Genomic DNA, 23,807 nt, shown 5'->3' with positions numbered 1-23,807 from the left:
CACAAATTTTTTTTTCATTAAAAAAGGGGCAAGGCCCAAGCAGAACCGAACTACAAACAGGCCCAAAACGAACCGGGCCAACTAAAACCAAAAAGAAAGGCCCTCAGCCCCAACAACCTGGGCCTTAGCCCACACCCAAACCCTAGGGTAGGGAGCCCTAATTACTGCGCCTCACCGAACGACGGCGACGCAGCCCTAACCCCAACTCACCACCGCGCTAACGCCATGTCGCATGGGGTCATTCATCGGAGAGCATCATTCCATCGCGATCTCATCCGTATCCCATGCCGACAGGACCAAACACTCATCAAACACGATCTGCGCAGTCTCATAAGAACCGTCTACCATTGACCAACCACCCCCGACATTCCGAGTCGTTTCAGGTGAGAGATCAAGAGGCGGAAGAACTATGAAGCTTTGAGTATCAGACTACACCGAGAAAGAAAGACCAGGGAAAAAACTAGAAAGACAGAAACGAAAAGAAAAAACCAAAGCCGAGAAGAGCGATACTAACTGAGCTACCGCCTTCCGGAAGCAGGAGCCGGCGATGACGGTGCTAACAGAGCCACCGTCTCCCAGAAACAAAGGCCGGCGGTGGTAGAGCTGAGAGAGCCTCTACTCTCCGGGAACTAAAACTGAACTCACGAGCCGTCTGCCGCTTCGATTAACCGTTCTTCACCCCTCACCCCGACTCCAGAGAAAACAGCATCGCCGCCGTCTGGAGAACCGTACGAACCGATCCCTTCTTGGCGCGATACCCTAGCCCAGAGCCGTCGGCATGTCGGGGGAATCGGTAGATCGAAAACCACAGCGGAAATCCCTGACTTGAACGGAAAAAGATGAGCCACCGACGCCGGTACGCGCGCGGACGCGCCACCGGACGTCGAGGGCGTCGACACTTTTCTCTCTCTTTTGTTTGTTTTGTTTCCCGTGAGATTTAATTAAAGTTGGTTGCGTAACTGTGTTTAACCGTGGAAACTGTAGCCTAATGATTAAGTTTTAAAAGCTTCTACATTCAGACTATGCAATTTATAATTTATTGCAGAATACAAAAAATCCAGATTTCAAGTTTCGAAAAAAAAAACTGTTTTTGACTAAGAGCAGTGTTTTTGCTGGTTATCAAATTGGTTAGTCCGTACAAAAGAAATAACTAAAAATAAATGGTCACAAGTCACCAAAGGACTAAACTCTAGTGGCGCTAGTGGTCTCACTCACGAGCAACCACAAAGAGTTGTTTACCAACGTTTTTACCGTGGAAGAGTCCTAACAAAGCAGAAGGTCCACTCTCGAGTCCTTCAGTTATGTCTTCGACATACGTTATCTTCCCTTGTCTTATGTAAGGAAGCACAAAATCCAAAAACTTTGAGTATTTGTCGTAGAAATCAGAGACAGCAAAGCCTTGAACCTTTATCCTCTTGTAAAGGATCGTGGTTAGATTGTGTACACCTTCTGGATCCACTAAATTATACTGTGAGATCATTCCACAAACTGCGATACGACCATTCAACTTCATGTTTATCAGCACTGCATCCAACATTTTGCCTCCCACGTTTTCGAAATATATGTCGATCCCTTCCGGGAAATACCTAGTAAGTTATTTATTAATTTTAGAATAAGACAAAGATGTATATGATTGTCGTCTATCTATTAACTAAATATGTAATTTCTAACCTCTTTAGGGCTATGTTAAGGTCATTCTCCTCCTTGTAATTGAAAGCGTCGTCAAATCCAAACTTTGTCTTGAGAAGATCAACCTTAGAAAAGTTCCATAAATAAGGATTAGGGTTTATGAGCAAGTCACTTTCTTGATATAAATGTATTATTTTGTAAGTAATGGTGAGCTTTAAGTACTTTTTCTTTACTACCGGCACTTCCAACCACATAACAACCCATCAGCTTTGCAAATTGTCCAACAAGCTGACCAACTGCACCGGATGCAGCTGACACGAAGACGGTCTCTCCTCTCTTAGGTGAACAAATTTCGTAAAATCCAGCATAAGCAGTCATACCAGGCATGCCTGTTAATATCAAACTTAAGCAATTATTTCAGAGATACCTGTTAATATCAAATGAAAGCAATTACAAACATATTGTTTTTTTTTAACACATACAAACGTATTGGTTTGCATTTACAAATAACGACTTAATTTTGCTTGAAATGTTAAAGGTTTTAGTTAATTTCAAACTAAATGCACTATTAGCACTAGCTAGCGCCATAACATTCAGGGAAGTAAACTATAGGGAAACTCAATTAGAACATAAACAATCATCTCTTATGTTTTGAAGAAATGTTACTAAGTTTGTCAGCTATCCAACCGAAATTGTACGTGATTGTTAGTAAAAATTTCACTTATTTTTAATTACACTGACTTTTGTATATCCAGACCATAATGACCTATGTTTCCTGCCAAACACTTGTGTATAAAGAAACAAATTAAGAATCTCATACCAGCCATGCTATTTCACTATGAAGAAGAAAACAAGAATCACATTACCATGATTTGTCACAATCAAATAAAGAGTGAGATAAGATATATACCAAGAAGTCCAGTGTAGTAAGATAATGGAACATCTGTGTGATGGATCTTAAAATGTGAGTAAGGAAATAGAGTAATAACACTGTACTCCTCCCATCCAACTACTCCCCAGAGTAAGTCTCCTTTTTTGTAATCTGGATGTCCTGAATCTATCACTTTAGATACTCCAAGGCCAATGATTGGCTACACGCAACAAATTCAAATTAACTTTAAACGACCGAGAAAAGAAAATAAAATAAAATAACTCTCAAAGAGATTATCAATTACTAGAAACATAATTTCTTCGGGAACACCATATTTGGTTGAGAATGATTAGGCGTCATAAAATTATATATGTGTCTATGTTGTTAAAAAATTATATATATGTCTAATGCTACTGAAATGGTGGAACACATCCGATTCGAATTATACCCTCTTGTTGGATTCTTCAAGATGTTTTTTCTTCTCAGAAGAGCAGCAACATTATCGAACATTATATTTATAAGAGACACATATATTACACGAATATAATAATGTCTACATGAAATACAAATTTTCAAGCATCGACTGAAAACTATTATAATTTAACCAATGCATTAACACACAAACATAATAGTACAATTATCTTATTCAAAATGTCAATGAAGATATGCAATTTCAGAGATATGTTATCCTCGTTCATACCTCGCCGGTATTGAACGGTGGGACGAGCGAAGAACTCAACGGCTCAGGCTTTCCCATGCTAATGCGCATGTAAGGATCGCAAGACAAGTAAAGATTCTTCACCAGAACTGATGTGGATCTCTCTGGAATCCTTAGATCGATGGTGGTTGTGGTGACTTTTAGATCGGATTCCTTCGGGAATCCACTCACATAACCTGAGAATATGATTTGCTTGTTGGTAACCGTCGCTGGCTCTGTGTTTGCCATTTCTCTTATTTACGTACTTTTGAATCACTAATATGATTTATTTTTGAGTGTAGGCTGTGTGCTTTCGGTAGGATTCTCAATGCTTTGGTGTGATCATATTTTGTCCCTATTTCATTTGATTGCTCTGCCGCATTGCTTGATCCAATTTTTTCGGCAAATTCTGACTACTTTTTGTTTTGTAAATAAACCTAATACTATATCTTGAATAACATCTGGATTTTTGGTATACGGTGATCTATTTAGGAAAAAAAATGAATTGATACGGAAAATAATCATGCAGTGACCGTATGCCAATAGACATCTTTTCAAAATTCTCGAAAACAATATAACATTTAAGATTTCAAGAGAGAGAGAGAGATATTTCTTCTCTCTAGAGTCTCTCCCCACCACCACCACTAACCTAAGAACCACCGACACTGTCTCATCTCTCTTGCGGTGGCCGGCGAGACTCTGTCTCCGGTCACCGTGGGATTTCGAGTTCGCGTTTCGCCTCATCCTTTTGCGGTCTTCGATTTGTCTCTCCTCTTTGCTGGATTGCTCTGGATTTCTTTTCAAGATCTAACGGAAACCATGGGGTCTGTGGCTTCTCTGGAGATCTGGCGAGGTGCGATGAAACGAAGGTCTCTCTCGGGCTTTGAAATCGACATGGGAGGCGTCGACTGCGCTTGGATCTGGTCAGATCTGAGATCCGAAACTTGCCAGGATAGTTTGACGCGTTGCTGCCGCTGCTGTCTTAGCCTCTCGTTTCGCTCCGGTCTTCTCCTCCCCTGCTTGCTTCAAGGTTAGTTTAGAGCTTCTCTTCTCAGTTTGCTCTGAGTGAAAGGTGGTGTTGAGGCTCGCCACTGAGGACCTCTGTTCCTAGTCCGATTGACAACTGCTATGGCGTGTTAAGGCATTGCGTGGGTTCCTCCCCTTCTCGCTGTTGATGTCAGAACCTAGGGTTTTGAGGACGACCCGCTGTGACGGTGTCCTTGTTAGAAGTGTGGAACCATCGTTTCTCCATCTCTCACGCCTGCTGCTGTAGAGTTATTCAACAAACTCTCTATGTGCTTCATTTCCCTTCTTGCATCCCTCCGGTGAAAGCTCTAAGGTTTCTTGATGTGACTCTGCTGCATCTTATGGTCGCGCGGCCGGTTTAGGAGCCAATTTGTACCGCCTGCGCTTGACCGGTGTTTGCTCTCCACCTTCAGTGGCGGTCCATCGGGTTTAGTCATGAGCTTCTCTGCCGCGTGAGCTGTGGGTCTGTTTGTTCGGCGTCCTCCTCCTGTGGTGCCCCGGAGCCGTTGCCAGCCGCCTCCGTTGAAGCCACTTGAGCCACCTCCTGGTGTGTGTTCGTCCAAGCGATCCTCTTTGGCTTTTCTTTTGGTCCCTCTATGGTGATCGAAAAGGGGTTTGTGTAGGGAGCAATATGTTGTCATTTGGTCTCTTTCCTATTAAGTTTAAGGCTTTCCATTACCGGTTTGTCTTAGGTTTAATCTCGGTTTCTTATGGGTTTTTTAACTTTTTTGCGGCCCTTAAGAACAGACTGGCTTTATAAGCATAATCTGGTTCGACATTGTTGTAACCAAACCTTCATTCAAATAATGATATTTACAATTTAGCAAAAAAAAACAATACACAATCAATCCGTTGCGCACATGATGGAATCCATAGACGGAGTGACCATTAGCCATAGACATTACAAATACAAAAATAACCATGTTTTATTGAATTGTATCTAATACCATCGTAATTAGGTTTAGATGGTACGTAATAAGTCTATCGACTAAAATATTTTTAAAAAATAACTGTCAACGTCTTTCTTAATGCATGACAACTAACCAAAACTCAAACTAAGTTAAAGTCTACTAAACTCTCATATTGTGTTATCATTTAATTTAATGCTTACTAGATTTTGGACATTTTTTACAGCTTTGATAAAATTTGATTGAAGTTAGAATTTTTATTAGAAAACAAATAATTTAAAAGTTGTTTTTATTAGTGTTTCAAAGTAGATTTTATATGTTATTATGTTTGATTTTTCAATCTCACGTCATAAAAATATAAATAAAGGTTTGCAATAGATATTCCAAATATTTTTCACAAGCACAAACGGTAAATAACTAATATATTATACATAACAAAATAAATTTTCACAATTTATTCATAAATTTACAAGTGTGCCATTGTCAACAAAAATGTATATGTTGGATGAACAAGCACTCTTTTTATGTAAGGGATGAACGTTATTGTGCAACTTTTATGAAAGATTTATAAAATTGTATGTAAATATTTTCAGTAAATTCAGACATAAAAAAATTTTCAAAATAAAATTAAAGTAAAAAATAGGATGCACCCAACGATACCATATTTATCAAAGCCATATAATTACATGTTTAAAATATTGATCAAGTACAAATGGATTGAACAAAAATATTACTTCTTTTATAAAATCATTATAAAAATGTACCGATACGAAAAGGGTTTAAAATATAATATCGCATTTTATTTCATAATATTTTAAATATAAATTAATAAAATACATACTAACTTTGGAATATATTTAGCAAAGATAAAATATTATAATTTTTTAAATATCACGTCATAAAATGGGTTAGAACCTAAAAATATAACTAAAGCTTTGCAATATGTATCATAAATATTTTTCACAAGAACAAACGGTAAATATATTATACATAACAAAATAAATTTTCACCATTTATTCGTAAGTTTAAGATTGAAAACTAAAATAGACAGTTATAACAAAATTAATACTACAGTTTTATTTTTTTCTCATACTAAATTTCAATTATTTAATTAAAATACTATATAGTGTACCGCAATTTAAAAACAAATAAAATAAATTTTATAACTTCAAAAATATATAATAATATATGAAATTATAATTTTCATTCAAAAATTTCGTCAAACAAAAAATAGTTATGTGTTTTCAAAACGCAGATCAAAATCTAGTTTATATGATTTTCAGTTGTTATTTGTGATAGAAATGTTTTAGCTGTTAAAAGTTTGTGACATGCTGATAATCTAATAATATTTTTTTGTCAAACTAACTTTTTCATGTATTCATAACTTATACCGGCCAATGTTTCATATTCGAATATGTATAAATGCATATATTAAAAACAGTTTATTGAGGATTGAATATTGTTCCATGATTGCGTCAGTGATTAGAAACAAGAGGCTAGTCTCCCAACGGATAGTCCCGCCCACAGAGAAAATCCTGTCAGGCAAGACGAAACGACCAGTTGTCTTTTTATCTCTAGTACGGGTTTTTTTGAAGTAACATAATTATATATTTTGGATTTTTGACCAAACATTATATATTTTGTTGTCACACAATAAGAAACGCCAATTTTTATCCCTAGTCTCTCTTTTTTTGCAGTAACAATTTTCTTTACAGTTTTTTTTTTAAATATACACCGAACAAAATTAGAAATAGAGAAGATTGTCTGAATAGTTCCAAAAAATATTCGACATGGTCATCATGAAACTACGGGTAACTTTGTATAACATTGCTGACACTCAAGTTTTATTTATATAACATATTTTTTTATCAAAAGAAGATATATTTCTTCGATTTATTATATGACATATATATATATGTGTATATATATATATATATATATATATATATATATATGTGTGCGTGGTGTGCATGCATGTATCATTGCAAAATGACAAATTTATAATTGAATTCCGCAGAACTTCAAACAACACATGTCACTCAGATGCTGACTCAGTTAATTAGAAAACATTAAAATAAAAATTACAGAATTATAATATTAATAAATTTATTTTAAAAAATTCCTAACTACATTTCTTTTTTGCCAACTTCATGCAATACAATTATCTCTAATAAATATTCATCCTGGCATTTTTATAAGACGAATATTAAACAGAAAAACGGTGTACAGTATTTTTATAAAGTTATGTATTTATAAGACTATGTGATATTTAAGTAAATAATAATGGAATTGTAAGCCAGATATATCTGTTATCTTAGCTAACTTTGGATGATTTATCTTTGATGTATTAGATAGATTAATTTTGTTCGCAATATGCTTTGTATGAAGGTGTCAAGTATATTATAATTAATGATTAATTTAGTTTTAAATGTTGTTCAAACGTTCATTTAATAAATATTAAACATTAGACATCGGTATAAAAATAATATATTATATAAAAATAACTTGAGCTGTAACAATTTAAATAAAAAGTAGAATCAAAGTAGTAAAATATTGATGACAAAAAAAAAGTAGTAAAATATTTAGGATTCGAATGGTAAAAGCAGTTCAAGCGGTGCAGATCAAGCAGAACATGCAGATCAAGCAGATTAAGAGCAGATCATGCAGATCAAGCAGATCATGTGGGAGAAAGACAGAACAACGGTTGAATTGGTCCAACCATATTTTAAATTTAAATTTTACATTAAATTAATTAATTATATATATATATATATATATATATATATATATATATATATATATATATATATATATATATATATATATAAGTACAGCTACAAAATTATTCTCATGCAATTTTATCATTGTTAGAATCTAAAATGATATCAAAATAAAATGATATAAAATATGACAAACTCAATTTATTTAAATGGTTATTAGAAAACGTATGAAATTTTTATGATTTTTATAAAATTATAATTTTTAACTTAATTAAAAACCAGCTTTTAATATCGAATCAGATCACGATTTTAGCATGTTTGACCGGTTTTTGATTTGGATTTACCGGTATAACTCAAATCCGGTTTTTAACACAACCAGAAACAAGTCGAAAAAATAAGTCACGGTCTGACCAGTTTGATCTACCGTCTCTGGTCCGATTTTGAAAACATTAATTACAATTTATAATGATAAAAGCAATTTAAAAATATATTATATATTTAAATAATAAAAATAACAATAATATACATAATATACAAATACAATACGTAAATAACAATAAATATTTCACTAAAGTTATGTTACTAAAATTTAAAATTAAAAAAATGAAAATATTAGTAATTAACCAAATATTTCTATTTTCTATTAAAAAAACATCTCATTGTCTACTTATCTCTCTTTTTATATGATATGTGAATTTTTAATTATGTAAATATATAATATTGTAGTTTAAATATGGTTAGTATTAAATATAAAAGATTATAGAAGATTATTAAATATATTAATAATTTGTAATAAAATCATTTATTGGTCAAAAAAGAAAAAAAGTGGGAGAACATCACCAAATAGTAGTAGACAGAACTGCATGTGGGAGATCTGCTTTTTCACAGAAAAAGACAAAAAATTCTGAACTGCTTGCTGTTCTCCTGCCAAATAAATTTTAAAAACAGAAAATGGTGAATGGGTGATTCAAGTGCAGTTCTCCTGCAACAGCAGATGATCTGCCTTTCTCCTGCCTCCCATTCATAACCTTAGTTGGCCTTTCATTCACCTAGATTGTACATACCCAATTGAAATTTACTTAACTTCTCTCTAAACATATGTCAGTTAACCAGTTTATTCATATTCTTAATTATCTATCCTTTCACATAGCGACTGGCCTGTTACTGCTGCAATTTTCTTTTCAAAGAATATTTGAAATTGCATTTTTCTGAGGGAATCACGATATCTAACCTATATTAAAAGGGTTATATGAGCATCAGAGAGTGTGTCCACATAGGACAATTAAATCAGCAAATCAGGAGACTTCTTTTTGACACGTCAGCAAACTCTCTCTTCTTTAGGTGGGCCTTACTTACACGATAAATATTTATTTTACGATTGCGTTTTCGTCTGAATTATTTATTGGATTAGAAAAATCTTCTTTCTCTCAACTTTTTATCTTCAGTATCTCTTCGGCTTCTTCTCTTTCTCACGGGTGAAACAGAGACTGCTAGATTACAGGGAAGTAGATGAAACACAACAAACAACAGATTTCAAGCAAAAAGATTTGGAACATGGGGAAGAACACGAAGGAGGCTACGCCTCAACCTCCGATGAACACCGACGGCATGGAGATTCAGTTATCTGGTCATCACTACGACGGGGTGTCCATGCCAGCCGATAGAACTGTCGCCGGTGTACCTTCAAAGCACCGCCGTCTCGGAGGGGTCATGCGGCCACATAACGTCGGATTTGCAAAGAACACCGACTCCCTATCTCGCCACATTGACTGCGAAGAGGCTCCACCACTCATAGGTCCGAACAATCACATGATCCTCCTCCTACACTCACCGTTCGAGAAGTAACTATGTCGGAAAGTAAACGAACCTGGAGAACAGCCTTCTCCGTGGTAGATCTGCCGTCAAACGAGCCCCTCCCAACAGATCGATACAAACCCTAGAAATTCCAATGACTGATTTTCGTTATTCGCCGGGGCTCCACCGTCCTCTAGCAGAGCAACACCTTCAACGAGCCGCCAGGACCCATGAGGCACTCCTAGGGATCCGCAGCGCCATGGATTGAAAAACGGTATCGGAAAAAGGAGAAGAGAAGCACCACTGAAACGTCACCGGATGCCAACTACTTCGTCAGTAGGCTCAGACGCCGAAGGAGGTGGTGGGTGGGAGCCGGCCCGACTGTCCGACGAAGCTAATTATGACTGTTAGATTTGATGTTGGTTCAAATGAATTTAATTATAGTTCTGGGTCGCTACTTTTTTCCTTATACGAACAGGGTCTTTAGTCTGCTTCACTAGATTTGGGTTTATATAGTGAATGGAATCACTCTGTTCTAAAGGATATGGTACATGTAGAATCTATCTGGGTTTGAGAGCCATGAGATTCTTAGTGTTCTATCTTTCTCTGATTCTAGGTGAAAAACATTGTTTTGGCTATAAAAATTCAGATTCGTGTGTCAAATTTTCATGGTACTTGACAAGAGTACAACTTTTCTTACCATGAAAAGACATAAACTTTATAACTTGCATTGTTGTTTATAACTTGCATTGTTGTTGCTTGCTTTTATGTTAATTGTATATGCTTTGTGAGCTCATAGTAGCTATACATTTACAGGTTTTTGATCTTACAGATGTGAAACACCATGATTTTGTACGTTAAGGTTTGGCGTTTTTGAGACCTTTGCAGCGAAAGGGGATGATTGTGCAAGAGAATGCAGAGAAAAGATGCAGATCATGGTGTGTAATATTTATACATCTTTAACATTTACCAATGAGAATTGAATTTGTTGAGTTTGTAGCAATAATGATGATGATAGGTAGCAGGTGGTGATGGTACAGGTGCTAGGGTTCGCCAATCTCTTATCCATAAGTAGGTGGGAATGTCAATATACTGTTGACAGAAGTTTTCAGCTGGCATAGCTCCATGTATAGTAGTGATATTCTTCCCCTCTCGAGTGTTTAATGAAAGTCATCCACCATGGAGTTTTCTCTATAAATAAGTTTTTGATGTTGGTTATGTTTGAAAGTGACAAGGACCCGGTAAGTACTCTAGATAAGTAGGTGTATTCATATAATTGGAGAATAAACAGCGTGTCATTGTTGGTTTGTTTCAAAGACGAGAATAAAAAGCCTTACTAGAAGTTTTTAAGACATTTTCTTCCATGTAAAAAAAAGAATGTTATAAGAAGAGGAAGGTCTGTAAAAAAATCATCCTTATTATCATCGACAACCACAAACATAATAACAAGCAACACTTCCAACAATTGTATACATATCTTCGACAACAATAAAAAAAAGCAAATGGCATGACGTACTTCTTTAAAAGAGCAACATTTGAGTTTAGTTCCTTGACCTACAAAAAACACAACAATAGTTGACATAATAAAAAGATTTCAGATGAAAAGGTGCAGGTATATAAATGGAATCACAGATTGTATATCTGTCGTTGAGCATCCGGTTAGTGTTGGCATTATTTCCAAGAACAAGGAGTCATAGCTTGATGCTCAACAATGACACGTATGACCAAGAACAAGTCTTATAGAATGTCCTAAGGCGCTCATGGTTATGTAAGAAATATAACACATCCCAACACAAAAATGATCTAGGACATTCAAAATATAATTTTATAACTGTCTAGCTACTTATAGTTTATACATAATATTTATATACTAAATAAACATTGAGAAGATATAATCAAAACTAAATTTAAACAAAAAAACCCGGTCGTAGCCCAGAACCATAGTAAGTAATAAAAGGAGGATAGAAGCCTTAGATAGAGTGTCCACGTAGGCGAAAATAATCGGTCAATGAGAAACTATATTTCTGCTATGTCACCTCCTCTATTTATTTTTCTGCTAGATCTCGATCCGCGCAACCGCGCGGGTTTTTGTTATCATTTATTTTTATATAAATATTTTGTTGTCAATTCTAAATTGGTATATATTATAATATATAGGTGTTTATCAATTTTTAAAACATAATAAGATTACGGTATATTTTTTCACTGAATAGATTGTTTCAAACTTTCACATGTATTTGTATCTTCTTCTATATATACTTTTGGATTATTATTTCTTTATTAAAATCGTTATTTACATAGATTTATATCATCGAGTAAATAATTAAAATTTTAGTTTTGTTTAATTTTTAAAATGAACTATATAGTTTTAAATTTGTTTTCATTGGTTTAAGGTAGTAAATGTTAATCGTTGTTAGATAATATGATTTTGTTATTTAAAAAACAAAATTAATAATTTTAAAAGTTAACATCGATAAATATTTAAATAATTAACATATGAAGGTATAGTATTACAACATTAAATTATAAATATTTAATTTACACTATCTATAAATCTAATAGATCATCTATTGTTTAAATATATTTATTGATATCCCAATAAAAAATTCTGGTAAGTCCAATATTTAAATGATAAGACTAGAGATTAAATGTAACATGATTTTCTAGGAATAGGTCCAGTAGGTCCATTTTTTAAAAAAATCACACATGAATTAAGGTTGTGACTTCTGTTTTAATATATAAGATAACCGAAAATATTTTTTTAGCGAAGAAACTATATTTTTTCCATGTCGCTTCCTCAATTTATTATTACAAAATGATCCTTTAACTTTTTAGTTAAATAATTATAACCGAAAATATTTTTTTAGTGAAATATATTATTTATATAAATATTATTATATTTTTTATTCACATAATAGTTTGTAAAGATATATTTAGTGTAAATAATATCATAATTTTATAAAATACTAAAATAAATTGGGTTGGTTTTTAACTTTCACAAATAAAAAGTATTATTTGTAAACTTAGAAAAGAATATATCAAGAATATTTTTTTCAGGAGAGAAAATAGAAAAATACATCAGAGACAAATTCATCTCTATTATGAAAATATTCCTCTATTTTAGAGAAAAAAAATAGAGGAATACATTGGAGATGGTCTAAGCCATGGCCGACGTAAATGATCGACGTTGAGATTTCAGCTTTTCTGATTCTTACTATTCTAATGTTTCAATATAATTTGAATTTTCCCTTTGCTTTATAATATAATGGTTTAAAAGTATTTTTTGTTTCACTATATAAATTGTTTTTATATTTCAATGTAACTTTATACTTATTGGATATTGTGTGGCCAATTAAATTATGAAAATTATTGTGTAATTGATTAAATTTATATATTAAATGACAGTTTTCTAAAGTAATAACTTTTAAATATTACAGATTTTAATTGAAACTAGAGGATATAAGCCTCAGATAAAGTGTCCACGTAGGCGAAAATAATCGGCCAATGAGAAACTATATTTTTGCCATGTCACCTCATCTATTTTTTTTTACAAAATGATCCTTTAACTTTTTACTTAAAAAATCATAACCGAAAATATTTTTTTAGTGAAATATGTTATTTATATGAATATAATTATATTTTTTTATTTACATAATAGTTTGTAAAGAAATATTTAGTGTAAATAATATCATAAGTTTATAAAATACTAAAATAAATTGGACTGGTTTTCAACTTTCACAAATAAAAAATATTATTTGTAAACTTAGAAAAGAATATATCAAAAATATTCTTTTTTAGGAGAGAAAATAAAAAAATACATCGGAGACACATTCATCTCTATTATGAAATACCTCTATTTCAGAGAAAAAAATAGAGGAATACATTGGAGATGGTCTAAGGCATGGCCGACGTAAATGATCAACTTTGAGATTTCAGCTTTTCTGATTCTTACTATTCTAATGTTTCAATATAATTTGAATATTTCGTTTGTTTTGAAATATAATGGTTTAAAAGTATTTTTTGTTTCACTATATAGATTGTTTTTATATTTCAATGTAACTTTATATTTATTGGATATTGTGTGGCCAATTAAATTATGTAAATTATTGTGTAATTGATTAAATTTATAAACTAAATGACAGTTTTCTAAAGTAATATCTTTTAAATATTACAGATTTTAATTAAAACTGATTACATTTTGAAATAAATAGTATAATTTATAAACTAACTCTATATAGATATGAGGACAAAATTGTAAAGTGGCATCACCTTGAATTTCTCTCATTCTGTGCATTATTAATTGGAGTGAGATAATCAACAACTAATATCATGTTACTCTCAAAATGCTCGAACTGTACATTGTAATTGGAGAATGAAAACAAACAAACATCAACCGAAGACTTTTAAGATATATGAAACAAAAATTAGAAATAGAAATTCTCTGCAATTAAAGAATAAGGCAATAAAATTGTAAAAATACAAAAAAATAAATAAAAACAGAAAAAAAATTTTAATAAAATAAAATCATAATATAATTTTCATAATTGATAGTGCTCAGTTATACTAAAAAGTCTAAATTTACAACATACACAGTTTTATTTACATCTTTAAATCTATTATCTAATTAAAATGATTCTAAAAAAAAGTGCCAGCATGAAAATTTAGAAAATATAAATCATAACGTTAAAAATATATTATCACTGATCACTAAAAAATCATGTTAGTAGTAAGAAAAATGAAATGACAACACATTTATTAAAACTATAGAACGACACGCAACAAGGTGTTATTAAATATACAAACTACAAATTAAATATGCTCAACGCAAATACACACATAAAAATGAGATATTATATTTGGATATATTTAAATAAATAATTTTAAATATATTATATTCTTGATAATTTTAAAATTACTTTAAAAGAAACTAAATTATTAAAAAATTAATATACAAATAAAACTAAAGCAATATTTTGTAATGTAAAAATAATAAATGAATAAAAAATATATTATGTTAATAAAATAGATTTTAGATTTTAAAGACTTCTAATTCATGTAATATTACAAAATTCAAAATTTTTTTATTACAATTAATATTTTACCATTAGATATATTAAAATAATATTCTAAACCGATATTCAATTGTTAGTTTTCAACTATTACACGTAAAAAATATTATTAAATACGTTTTTTTTAAAAGGGAGTTTTATATTTTAAGTATGTTATTGGAGTACTTTTCTTTTTGTGAATTTATTCGAGATGAGATTTCAATCTTTTAAACGAATATAATTTATGTTCTATACATAATTTTTTTTTTACATAACTCTAAAATCTCGGACTTGATTCTTCATATTTTATTAGTTAATTGTGTTACATATAATAGAAATACTTACTTCAAACTAAAATATATAAAAAATCAAATTTAAAAATTAGTTATATATAATTTAATATACAAAAATTCACATAAAAATAAAAATGGTAAATATAACAAATTAAAATATATTACCCGCGCGTAGCGCAGAGAAAGGATCTAGTACTACTAATTAGACACCAATCTATAAGGAAAAGACAAAATTAATTTAGGGAGGGAAAGAGCCCACTACCCTTGGTTTATATATTCAAATACCATCACATCCATAAACAATTTAATCAATTATCAATATTTTTAGTTCTGATGTTTGGTTAATATTACTAATTAATATTGATTAAACAAAAAGTATAAAATGAGAATATATATATATATATATATAGATATATGCAAATACTCATATATATATGGGTAAATTCCAACAATAGCACTTAAATATATTAAAAGAGAGTTTGCAAATTAGACTTTGAGCGCGAGATACATAATGATACGTGAGGGGATAAAATCGTCGTATAGCTCAACTGGCCACTGAATCAGCTTCACGTTCACCAATCACCAGTCCCCTGGATTTAGTCGCCTGCACGATCTTTTTTTGTCTTCTCCCCTTTGGTGGAATGAATTAAATATTGCATATAGTTGGCACGTTGTTTCATCAGTGTCAGTGAAATTTTCTTAAAGAACCAGAGATTACGATATGATACATAAAAAACTCTTATAGAGGGGTAAGAAAAGGTACGGGGAAAACACAAAACTTATGAAAAAACAACCTAGTTTCTTTCAAGCTCAATTTCTATGGTAGATTCAAATATTATTAAAAGAAGGGCCAATTCAAAATTTCAAAATAAACTAACAACGCCTGAAGAGGAATAAACAAGCATTGTAGTGGATTTGCTTATGTCGGAAAATATCTACCCGGCCGTTGACCGCTCTACACCTCTATCACGTTGTGCCTAAACATGATGCTTAACAAAACAGTTTGTGTTCATATTTATGGTCGAGGTACTTAATTAATTTGGATAATTGTCTGGCCAGTGACTCGTATGTTAAATCAATAATTTGTGAAAGACATGATTCTTGCCATCTAAGATATCGATAGTACTGAACTCCCCCAACTATAGATGTGTCTTTTGAATTACTGAACCAAAAAAATGGTTTTGGTAACTAGTTTACTGTAAGACATTGGATTTCACTCGTATATTATGAGAAAAGCAAAATAGAGAAGCTTAACTCATTTACCCCGATATTATAATATACAGTAGAAGGCAAAATGCACAATAACATGCCTAGTAATATGGCATCTAAAGATGTATGGATGCATACGTCTACCATTTCATGTTTATACAAATGACATGTTCACTTGACACATACGATAACATTCCATACGATGGACAACTCAGCCCTCTTCGATCTGAAAACCCAATGTGATCCTAATGGAAGATGAATACAAATGTTAACATTGTAGTAAAATTGTATAAACTAAGTTGATTTGTCAGAGACACATTTTGGACAGCATGCCAAGATAAGTATAAAATGTGAATATCAAATAAATATTCGCTTTTCAATGATTATAATCATTTTAATTACTACGTACAGTTGTCTATAAACTGATCATGATTGTGTTTCTAACTTTAAAGTGACCAAGATTATGATTATGATCTTGTATTAAACCATATCGATTATACACTTAATATACGTACAAAATCACTTGGAGAATACGTCAATAATCATATAATTATCGAGAAGATGTCGGTATCGATCACACACACACTTGTATTGTATGACAAGTCTTTCCAAAATTAGAAAAACTAAAATTAGTCTTTGTCGATAAGGGCAATTATGGTAACTCAACTAACTGAGATGTTTGACCCAGCCACGTCAAAGCTCTAATCGTTAGTGCCCACGTCATCATCTCCTGTTTTCTTTAGTCCGGTTCTCTCTCATCGTACGTTCCTCACTTCGCCTACATTATTTCGACGGCTGCGATCTCCCGTTCTAGACGCTTCGAATTATTTACTCAGCTGATTTCAATCGAGAATATTTTATTTATTCTTCTGTATTTAACCGTGGTTAGTTTTTAACCCTCGGGTTAAGCGGTGAGGAGAGGTTAAATGTCTGTGTAAGTGATGACGAAGCGAAAGAGATAGGAACAAGAGGAGAAAGTACAGCTTCCAAGCGAGAGACCTTCCTGAGTCGACTCAGAACGAGTTGGCTTTTTTTTAATCTCATCTGCAGTATTCGTTGTCGAGCTCCTTTCTCTCGGTTGGCTCTTTCGTCTAAGCTCATTATCCCTTCCTCTCTCTCTCCTCGCCGTCGCGTCGTTTTCGTTTGGTGAGAGTCTTCTCTTAGATTCCATGATTCTGGAGATTTGATTTGATTTCTAGGTCTTAAGATTCAATTAGTCTTCATATATGCCATTTCAAGTTCGATCCTTTTACCTCTTTTGATTCATAAAAAGAGCCAATCAATCATGCATGATTAATCTCGGATGTTAGATTGTTTTTGTATACACGCTAATGTTTTCTTTTACGGTTCCTTTTTGCTATTAATGCTTTGTAAAAAAGAAGACACATCAACATTTGTTTCCGTTACTTTTCTATTTGCTAGTTTTAGATGATTCTTGCATAAAGTTTTGATTTTTGTGTGTTTATTACTCACTCACTCACTCTCAATTCAATATCTTTATTTGCAGATTGTTTTGTTGTTATGCTCCTGTCATCTGGACTTTAACTATGGAAGCTCGTCTTTAGTTCGAGGATTTGGTTTGGTTAACTGGTCTTTGATTTAAGCAAGGAGGAAGAAGGAAGATACTTTCTTTTGAAGGCTGTGACTTCTTTGGCTTGTTCTCCACATTCATGTCACGTAAGCTCAACAGTCCTATTCAGACACAAATGGCAGTTTCGCTTCTAAAGAGCCCCTTGACGGGAGAGTTCCACGAGTTTAACAAGATGGGGATGAAGCCTCCTGTGGGTCGTAGGCGTGTTTTTGTCCAGACAGAGACTGGCTGTGTACTGGGGTTGGAGCTGGACCGTAGTGATAACGCGCACACTGTGAAAAGGAAGCTGCAGGTTGCTCTCAACTTCCCTACAGAGGAAAGCTCCTTGACCTTTGGGGATTTGGTGCTTAATAATGATCTTACATCAGTCAGGAATGATTCTCCTCTGCTACTAACTCGGAACAACTTTCACCGGAGTTCATCGACTCCATGTCTTTCTCCCATGAGAGCTGATCTTCAGCAGGGTAGAGATGAGACCAGTTCTATTGAGATTCTTGGGAACTCGGTTTGTTCTTCCTTTGTGAGGCAAATGGCGAAGGATATTACAAAAGCGTTGAAGAGAGGGATTGATCCTGTTGCTGTCAACAGTGGTCTTGGAGGAGTCTACTTCTTCAAGAACATCCGTGGGGATAGCGTTGCGATTGTTAAACCAACTGATGAGGAGCCTTTTGCTCCTAATAATCCGAAAGGCTTTGTTGGTAAGGCGCTTGGACAGCCTGGGTTGAAACGCTCTGTGCGTGTTGGGGAGACAGGTTATAGAGAAGTTGCTGCTTATCTCCTTGACAAGGATGGTTTTGCAAATGTTCCTCCCACTGCTCTTGTGAAGATTTCTCACTCGATATTTAATGTTAACAATGGAGTGAAGGGGAGTAAGCGTATGGAGAAGGTGTTGGTGAGCAAGATTGCTTCTTTGCAGCAGTTTATATCTCATGATTATGATGCTAGCGAGCATGGAACGTCCAGCTTCCCTGTTTCGGCTGTGCACCGTATAGGGATTCTTGACGTTAGAATCTTGAATACGGACAGACACTCAGGGAACCTTCTGGTTAGGAAGCTGGATGGTGTGGGGATGTTTGGCCAGGTTGAGCTTATTCCGATTGATCACGGTCTTTGCTTGCCGGAGACTCTTGAGGATCCTTACTTTGAGTGGATTCATTGGCCGCAGGCGTCGATCCCGTTTTCAGAAGACGAGCTGAAGTACATAGCGAATCTTGATCCTTTTGAAGATTGTGAGATGCTGCGAAGGGAGCTTCCGATGGTACGAGAGGCTAGTCTCAGAGTTCTAGTTTTATGTACGATTTTACTGAAGGAAGCTGCTGCTTATGGTCTATGTTTGGCTGAGATTGGTGAGATGATGACTAGAGAGGTTCGTGCTGGAGACGAGGAGCCTAGTGAGATTGAAGTGGTTTGTCTTGAGGCTAGGAGTTTGATAGGAGAGAAGGAAGCTGAGTCTCCAAGATCAGACTTGGGCGGTGATGTTGAGTTCCAGTTTGATTTAGATTGTGAGGAGAACATCACATCCCCACTTGGATTTACTCTTGGAAACGCTCGTTGTCATCTGTCAAAGGTGGAAGAAACAACAGAGGAAGAAGAGGAAGAAGAGAAGGAAGTGAATGAGATAGCTATTCCAGAGAAAATGGGGGCGGTTAGCAAGCTTTCAATGTCTTTGAAAAGCACTCTTCTTGGTGAAAAGAGCCAGAAGTATCAGAAACACCCAGGAGCGAGAGCAGAGAGCGGGTATGCTTCGTCTGGACACAGGAGTGCAGAAGAGCAGATACCAGCAAGCACAAGCTTTGTGAAGCTCTCGGATATGAGTGAAGAGGAGTGGAAGATTTTCCTGGAGAAGTATCAAGAGCTACTTTATCCAGCATTTGCAAAGCGCAAGGCCATAACTTTAGGACAGAATCTGAGGCAGAGGCTGGGAACTTCGTGTCAGTTTTGAGATGTCAGAGACTGAAGAAGAAGAAGAAGAAGAAGAAGAAGAATAAAGGATTGTGTAAGTGAAGGGTTTGGCTTATAGGCTGAACTGGTGGAAAAGGATGGTCAAGTAAGAGAAGAGTGGTATGGATTTTAGTGTAAATATTGGGTTGATTGCAGCTTTTAGTGTGGAGGAGCGTCGAGAGATGAAGAGAGAATTTAGTCACAGTGTCTTTTGTTCATTCTTTTAAAAACTTGTTAAAACCCTCAGGATCTCGTTGGTTTCTGCTGTCTCGTTTAAAGCATGTAGACCCTCTTTATGTTTTATAAATCACTTTGTAGATTAAAAAAGAAAAGTGGATGAAAAAAGATTGGGTTTGTTTAAAAGTTAAACAGTGAAGTTAATCATCATCTTCGACGAGGCTCATGTTCCTTTCACTGTTCTTGACAACATTACTCTCACTCAAATATTTAAACGTCAATGATTACTTCGTTTTAAGCTCATGTGTTTCTTTAATGTTAGCGAGCATATCACATCTAGCTTCCTGTTCCGGCCGTTGATCAAACTGAGATTCTTTTTGGTTGCCAAGTAGAACTAGGTTGGCATGTACATAGAGGTGTGACGATTTTGGTCTTTGGTTCTAAGTTCTAACCTTTTTTATCTCAAGTCTCGTGGAAATAATGAAAGCCCACAAAGGAAAATGTTGATCTTATCCAGGTGCATAGGAAAGGTTAGGATCCGGAGCACACAAAAATCTTATGGGCCGAGTATCCATTTTAGAGGCTGGATCGCAAAACCCGACCCGGTTCGTACTAGTTAACCTACCCGGTTGCGGTTGTCTTCTTATAAATGCACACAACCGCTACTAACATCAACGGAAATCATCCTAAAAGTTTGAAGAATTGTCAAATATCGTTTAATAGATTATGGGGTCTTTCTACATTTGTAGGATTAGGATGGTATAGCAAAGTTTGTTGATTTGTCCTCATAAAGTTTTAACTTTGTTTGTTTGTACTTGCGGTAGTATAAGCACCATAACAAAATCGAGAAAAGGGTACTGTTTTGGTGCTATATATATTGGCACTTGCGCTTCTTGGGTTTCATCTCTGTTGATGTTCAATAGCTTTAGATCTTGTGCGGCTTGTTTTGTAATTTAATGGTTTTGTTTACTGGTATTGGGAGGAAGCAAAGCATTATGATGAGAATATAAATAGCCTCTGAATTCAAAATTCATGTGGATTTTATATTACATACCTTCAAAGTTCTCTGAATTGCTCTGCTTTCTCTTCAAATTTCTCTCTTTATTTGAAGGCAAGGAATAAAACTAGTTTTTGTTCGTTCAAATTATTATAATTGAATTGGCACCTAAGAAAATCATAGTCTGTTTATAGCTGATTTAATGCTTCAGACTACACGAGCATGGTGCTATATTAACATTTTTCAACTAGTTATTGTTGTTCATATTGAGCATTTTTGCTTTGATATATGTTCTTTTAACTTTTGATGAACATTTGTTTGCGTGTGTATTCTATATCTTGATTCTTGTAGGGACAGAACGGTCAAAAGCCTCTGATTAACTGAAATCTATACTATTAAATTAGGAACATGACCAGTTGATAAAAGTTATGTCCAGCTTTAAATATAACTACATCCAAATAACCATAACCACCTTCTAAATATTAATACATATGTTTAGAGAAACAATTATTTGGTAACTGCTAAATAACCACCTTTTAGGTAACGTCAAACTACATCATATATATAACATGATACCAAAGGAGAGGACCCACATGTTCTGATGATCGATAGAAAATTTATTTTTTTGTTTTACATTTTTTATCAATTTAATGCAAAACATATTGTTTTATCAATTTAATTACTATTTGATTAATAAACAAAACTGCAACTATACTCTGTTATTTTAAAAAAATAACTGTTTAGGAATAAAATACAAAATTAATGTGTGAAATGGCTATGGCATAAATGTATAGTTATGCAACATCACAAATTCAATACAATTATCAAAATTTTTTACTAACCATTTTTAAAAATATTTTACACAAATATGATTATAAAGAAAACATACATATGATTACAAAGAAAAACACATATGAAAAATTAAATTTATAAAAAACAATGTAAAACAAAAAAATATACCCGTCTTTTGAAGACGGGTCAGAATCTAGTGACCACATTAAATTTGACCTAAACTGAGATGGAAGAGTGACCGGCAAAACCAAAATGGTTTTGAATCTAAAATGTGTTGGCAAAGCATTGGAATAAATATGTATGATTGTGTTAACCTCAAAATAGGACACTAACCAAACCGAGACGAGGGGTTGAGAAATAATAACAACAAAATAATCTGTTGGAGAATGTTAAGAGTAAAAACTTGTGAGCCAAGCTGGTGCTAAGACGATTTTGGCAGTGATGGTTCTACATCTATACTACTCGCTCATGGCCTTATCACAGATAACTTCTCTTGTGATCATGTAAACCCAAATATCGTTAGTTATTGACCTGATTTCTTGAAGAGGTGACTTTTCTGACAGAGAAGCTTTTCAACTTAGTTCTGTTCTGTATTATCAGTGTTAGGCCGAGGTACTGGTTTGCAAAGAAATAGTGATTGGTTGTTATTTGGTGTACTAAGTCATTGTTCTGTTCTCTTTGCCTGTCCAAATGCTTTTACTAATCTAACTTGTTGTCATTCTGACAACTATGGATGGAGCGTGCACATGCTATTATTGTTGACACAACTGCTTGGTTCTTGGCCTTGAAGCGCTGAACTAGTCTGGTCCTTCAGTCTTTCTAAAGGTAAAATTTGTAGACCAAGTTCAGTGTTTGATGCATTTACCAAGCAACATTTTCTCATATATCTCACGTTTTGTGGGTCCATCATTCATTTTCATCCATCTGTTTACTGCTCCTACGTGCATTATAAATTTATAATGGATTGCAGATTAAAAATAATTTATTTTTAATAAAACTAAATTTTTATTATTTAGAAATGTTTATTAGGCCTGAACATATTTCTCGGATCCGAAGATCCGAACCGGTAATTACCCGAAAAATCAGGTTTCGGATCGGATTCAAATATAGGAAAATACCCGGTTGGATAAGGTTAAAAATTTGGTTGGGTACCGGATCGGATACGGGTTATATCCGGGATCTGTACGTGTATACGAAAGACCCGAATTAAACTTTAGTTAAGATAACCCTAGTAATCTCTTAACACTAGTTAATGCTTGTTTTCATTTTTGAAGATTAAATTTTGGTTTGATTATATTAAAATGGTTATGTTATGTTATTATATTGTAATTTTGGTTATCTTGTTTATGTTTTTTCGGATATTTAGAATATCTTCTCTTCTTTTGGATTATGTTCGGTTCTATCAGGTTAAATGGTTTGGTATATACTCAAAACCAGACCGAATCCATTAATTTTTTGGTTACTTCGGATGTAACCAGATCCGACAGGTACCGAACCAAAATTTTAAATTATCCGAACGGTACCATTTTCTCTAGTTCTGAAATATCTGATATCCGAAAAACTCGACCAGGATCCGAACCGGTTATCTGATGCCCATGCCTACATGATTTTGATTTTTTTCTCTTTCAAAATATTTTTTATAAAATTTATTAATTACTTTTAAGATCTAATACATGAGAAGACTTCTAGAAGACTTCTGGAAGATTTCGATTTAGGTGGAAAACTTAAATTCTTCTAAAATTTAGGCAGGAATCCTAAATTCTACTAAAATTTAGATGAGATATGTCAGAAGACTTCTTGAGAAGTCTTATGTGAGTCTTCCAGACTCTATAATCAAATAACTAAACAAAAAAAACACTTCTTTAAACTTTTAAGATATTTTGAAAGTGTTTAAATCAAGTTATTAGATAATCACTAAACACATATAAGTCAAAAAAAAATTAAAAGACAAAAGATAAGATTACAAAATCTAACCCTAAATATACCAACAATATTATAACATATGTTACCAAACTCTAAACCAAGGAGTATCATGAGTTACTCTACTTTCACTCATCTATGTTGAAAATAATTCAATTTTAGTAAAAAAATAATTACATAATTTAAAAATGTTT

The 23,807-nt window shown here is 33.5% G+C and overlaps 2 protein-coding genes, 1 long non-coding RNA gene and 1 other non-coding gene across 4 annotated transcripts; 3 read left to right on the top strand and 1 right to left on the bottom strand.

The window, feature by feature from the left end:
- Positions 1-19: 19 nt before the first annotated feature.
- On the bottom strand, positions 20-6,533 carry LOC106351529 (NADPH-dependent oxidoreductase 2-alkenal reductase-like). Its single transcript, XM_013791320.3, has 5 exons — positions 3,201-6,533; positions 2,540-2,720; positions 1,852-2,018; positions 1,672-1,754; positions 20-1,586 (listed from the first exon to the last, which is right to left on the bottom strand). Exons 1-5 carry the CDS (start codon positions 3,444-3,446, stop codon positions 1,208-1,210), a joined length of 1,056 nt encoding a protein of 351 aa, XP_013646774.2. The 5' UTR covers positions 3,447-6,533; the 3' UTR covers positions 20-1,207.
- A 1,420-nt stretch (positions 6,534-7,953) lies between these two features.
- LOC106378741 lies at positions 7,954-10,999 on the top strand. The gene is made up of 2 exons (XR_007316332.1): positions 7,954-10,583; positions 10,664-10,999. It is a non-coding gene; the product is annotated as an uncharacterized LOC106378741 (long non-coding RNA).
- A 6,092-nt stretch (positions 11,000-17,091) lies between these two features.
- LOC106347136 (phosphatidylinositol 4-kinase gamma 5) lies at positions 17,092-20,096 on the top strand. Its single transcript, XM_013786632.3, has 2 exons — positions 17,092-17,341; positions 17,703-20,096. Exon 2 carries the CDS (start codon positions 17,866-17,868, stop codon positions 19,726-19,728), a length of 1,863 nt encoding a protein of 620 aa, XP_013642086.2. The 5' UTR covers positions 17,092-17,341; positions 17,703-17,865; the 3' UTR covers positions 19,729-20,096.
- A 797-nt stretch (positions 20,097-20,893) lies between these two features.
- Positions 20,894-20,980, top strand: LOC125578803. Its single transcript, XR_007316886.1, has one exon. It is a non-coding gene; the product is annotated as a small nucleolar RNA R160 (small nucleolar RNA).
- Positions 20,981-23,807: the final 2,827 nt, after the last annotated feature.

Source organism: Brassica napus, chromosome A9 (genome assembly GCF_020379485.1).
Source record: "Brassica napus cultivar Da-Ae chromosome A9, Da-Ae, whole genome shotgun sequence".
NCBI classification, from domain to species: Eukaryota; Viridiplantae; Streptophyta; class Magnoliopsida; order Brassicales; family Brassicaceae; genus Brassica; species Brassica napus.
Note: the sequence above shows the minus strand (reverse complement) of the source record. Positions and strands in the feature narration are given on the sequence as shown.

Bases quoted from the DNA above. Each gene is read 5' to 3' on its own strand.
- LOC106347136 (XM_013786632.3), top strand. From the start codon at position 17,866: ATGTCACGTAAGCTCAACAGTCCTATTCAGACACAAATGGCAGTTTCG.
- LOC106351529 (XM_013791320.3), bottom strand. From the start codon at position 3,446: ATGGCAAACACAGAGCCAGCGACGGTTACCAACAAGCAAATCATATTC. The intron at 2,721-3,200 runs GTATGAACGAGG...TGTTGCGTGTAG, and splicing joins CACCGTTCAATACCGGCGAG to CCAATCATTGGCCTTGGAGT. The intron at 1,755-1,851 runs GTACTTAAAGCT...AACTTTTCTAAG, and splicing joins GTGCCGGTAGTAAAGAAAAA to GTTGATCTTCTCAAGACAAA.